The sequence below is a fragment of the Magnolia sinica genome, chromosome 7 (genome assembly GCF_029962835.1).
Source record: "Magnolia sinica isolate HGM2019 chromosome 7, MsV1, whole genome shotgun sequence".
Taxonomy (NCBI): Eukaryota; Viridiplantae; Streptophyta; class Magnoliopsida; order Magnoliales; family Magnoliaceae; genus Magnolia; species Magnolia sinica.
In genome coordinates this window covers 88984073-88986740 of record NC_080579.1, presented here as the reverse complement: position 1 = coordinate 88986740, position 2668 = coordinate 88984073, and the positions used below count along the sequence as shown (strand labels likewise).

At 35.5% G+C, this 2668-nt stretch overlaps 1 protein-coding gene across 1 annotated transcript; it reads left to right on the top strand.

Moving 5' to 3' along the window:
• Positions 1 to 586: 586 nt before the first annotated feature.
• LOC131251648 (uncharacterized) lies at positions 587 to 1208 on the top strand. Its single transcript, XM_058252501.1, has one exon. It carries the CDS (start codon positions 702 to 704, stop codon positions 975 to 977), a length of 276 nt encoding a protein of 91 aa, XP_058108484.1. The 5' UTR covers positions 587 to 701; the 3' UTR covers positions 978 to 1208.
• The last annotated feature ends 1460 nt before the right edge of the window (positions 1209 to 2668 follow it).

Sequence of the window (2668 nt, the reverse complement as noted above, 5' to 3'; positions counted from 1 at the left end):
CATCTATGGGTTTTATCCACGCCGTTCATCCATTTTTTAAGATCATTTAAGATAGCATATAAAAAATGAGGCAGATCCACGGCTCAAGTGCACCCACACAGTGGGGATTAAAAACCCACCATTAAAAACCTCTTGAGTACACAGAAGTTTCGGATCAAGCTAAAAATTTCACTTACCCTTCATCCATGTTCTTATGACCTTATTAACAGGTTGGATGGAAAATAAAAATTAAGGTGGGCCCTAAGAAGGTTTCAACAATAGGCGTATTATCACCGCTGCTTCAGTGGCGTGGTTCACTCAAGTGTTTGATATGTCTCAATTTTTATATCTTATCTTAAAACGATCTTGAAAAATGAATGGACGGCTTAGATAAATCACAAACATCGTGACGGGCCTCACAGAGCCCCTACCTGGACTGAGTCCCTCCTGGCGGTGGAAGAACTCATTACCCACAGTCGAAAAGTCAAAAAGGGTATTTTAGTCATTCAAAAAATAAAACCCAATGCTTTTGTGACATACACAACGTCGTGTAGCTTTCCTCCCAAGTAAGAACGCGTGCAAGTCAAAGAGACGGCTCCATCACCCTCTCTATATAAGAAGGCCCCATTCATCATTCTCAGATCATACAATCCCAATCAAACCATTCAATTTTCATTTCCCAATCTAAACCTCACACACCCAAATTATTACATCCCACAAAAATGGTGTTGGGAGGCTTCTCTGCTAGTTTAGCAGACATCTTGATAAAAGGAGCCTTATTCATCCTAGTTCAAGCTCTAGTCTACCTCATCCTCTCAAATTCATCCAACGTCTTCTCCACCCAGATGAGATCTTTCAGCTTCAAGCGAGCCCGATCGGTCAGCATACGTCGAATGCTAGCCGCCCTTTCGGACTTACCGCCTGGAGGAGAACCATCACCATCATCATCAACGTCCTTGAATCAACAGTCTACATGCGATGATAGTCTCAAGAATTAGATGGTTTTATTAATAATTCATGGACTTTCATTAGAGTTGGAATTATAGAAATTTGTTATTCTTTTATAGATCGAATATTTACGTAGTGATTGGTTGATAGATGCACTCTCCATTTCTATTGTTTGGCAGTGCATCGATGTTTTGGTTTTTTCTTTTTTGTTGTTTGGAAGTTTGGATTTTGTAATTAAGGTGTGTTGGATGTGTTAATATATATGTTTGGAATTTATTTGATTTTTTGATGTGTTTGGTTGGTTGAGATAAAATATCAATTTGAAAATCTCTCTATATTATTGGGAATTTCAATTGTATTATTACAATAATATTGTGAGAGTTTTCAAAATCTTGGCTGTTTTTATATATTTTTTTGTGATTTTATATTGGTTTTAATGGATGAATTATTTTTAGAAGTTAGAATAATTCAGTTCATATATACTTTTCTATTTAATTTTTAAAATTATTCAGTAATTTATATTAAATATTTTATTTTCGGTAGCATTAATATATGAGAAAAACATCAAAATATGAAAATCTCTAGAGAAATTCCTAGCCTAAAAATTGGAGAGAGTGAGATTTGCTACTATGGTTTATTTTTAGAAGTTAAAATAATTCAGTTCATATATACTTTTATATTCATTTTTAAAAATTATTCAGTAATTTATAATAATAATTTTAAATATTTTATTTTTGGGAGAATTAATATCTGAGAAAAACATCAAAATATGAAAATCTCTCTAGAAATTCCTAGCCTAAAAATTGGGGTGAGTGAGATTTGCTACTATGGTTTGGTTGCATCAAGTTAAAGTACTGATAAATCATGAAATATCATGATATCTTGTGCAGCCAAACGCACCCTCAATGGAAGCGCTTTCCATGGAAAGCTTGATTTAAAGCTTGATTTTAAGTGTTTGGCAAGCCCTCATGGATTCTCTTTCTGTGAATTCTGGTGGGTAAGAGAAAATCAGGATCTGGATTCCATGGAAAGTGTTTCCTTTCTAACAAGTGCTTTCTTTTCTGCTGGATTGCGGTTCCATGCATCAAGGATATTCACAAAATCCTTTTTGTACCATGGTGAGTGGGACACGTGTGTGACATCCGGGCCATTCATTGGGTGGTCGGCACGGTGCACATGGCCTGTCAGAAAAATTAGTCTGATCTCTTCATTGGGTAAGCCATGCGTGGAAAATGAAAATGGATGGATAAAGTGTTGGAATATGGAGTTTGAAAAACTATTTAAACAAAATAATTTAAAAATTAAAAATAAAATAAAACTTATCAATTTATAGAAGTCGAGGCGTGAGTCATTCGGCTTGAAATCGAATTTGCTCCCCTTGGACAGCGTCCCAAGTGCAACAAGTTTCTAGAGCAATCGACCTCCAGGATACAACGACTATGACCCGGTCCCAGCGGTGCAATCACTGTACACGGGCTCGAACCACTTGTAGTCTTAATCCGAACTAGAAAATACTTGAACACATTTTTAAGAGGAAATCTGATTTTTATAATCCATTTAAAAACTTAAAATCAGAAGTCTATTTATAGACTTTGTGAAGACACCCTTTTACAAAGGGTTGTGACTATTGGATTTAAACTCAAGTGGTGCGACCCTTAGGCTTCAAAAGACACAATTTTTCAAAATAAAAATTGAAAGGATATAACCTTTCAGTGAAAAGACACATCCGTAGGATATTTTG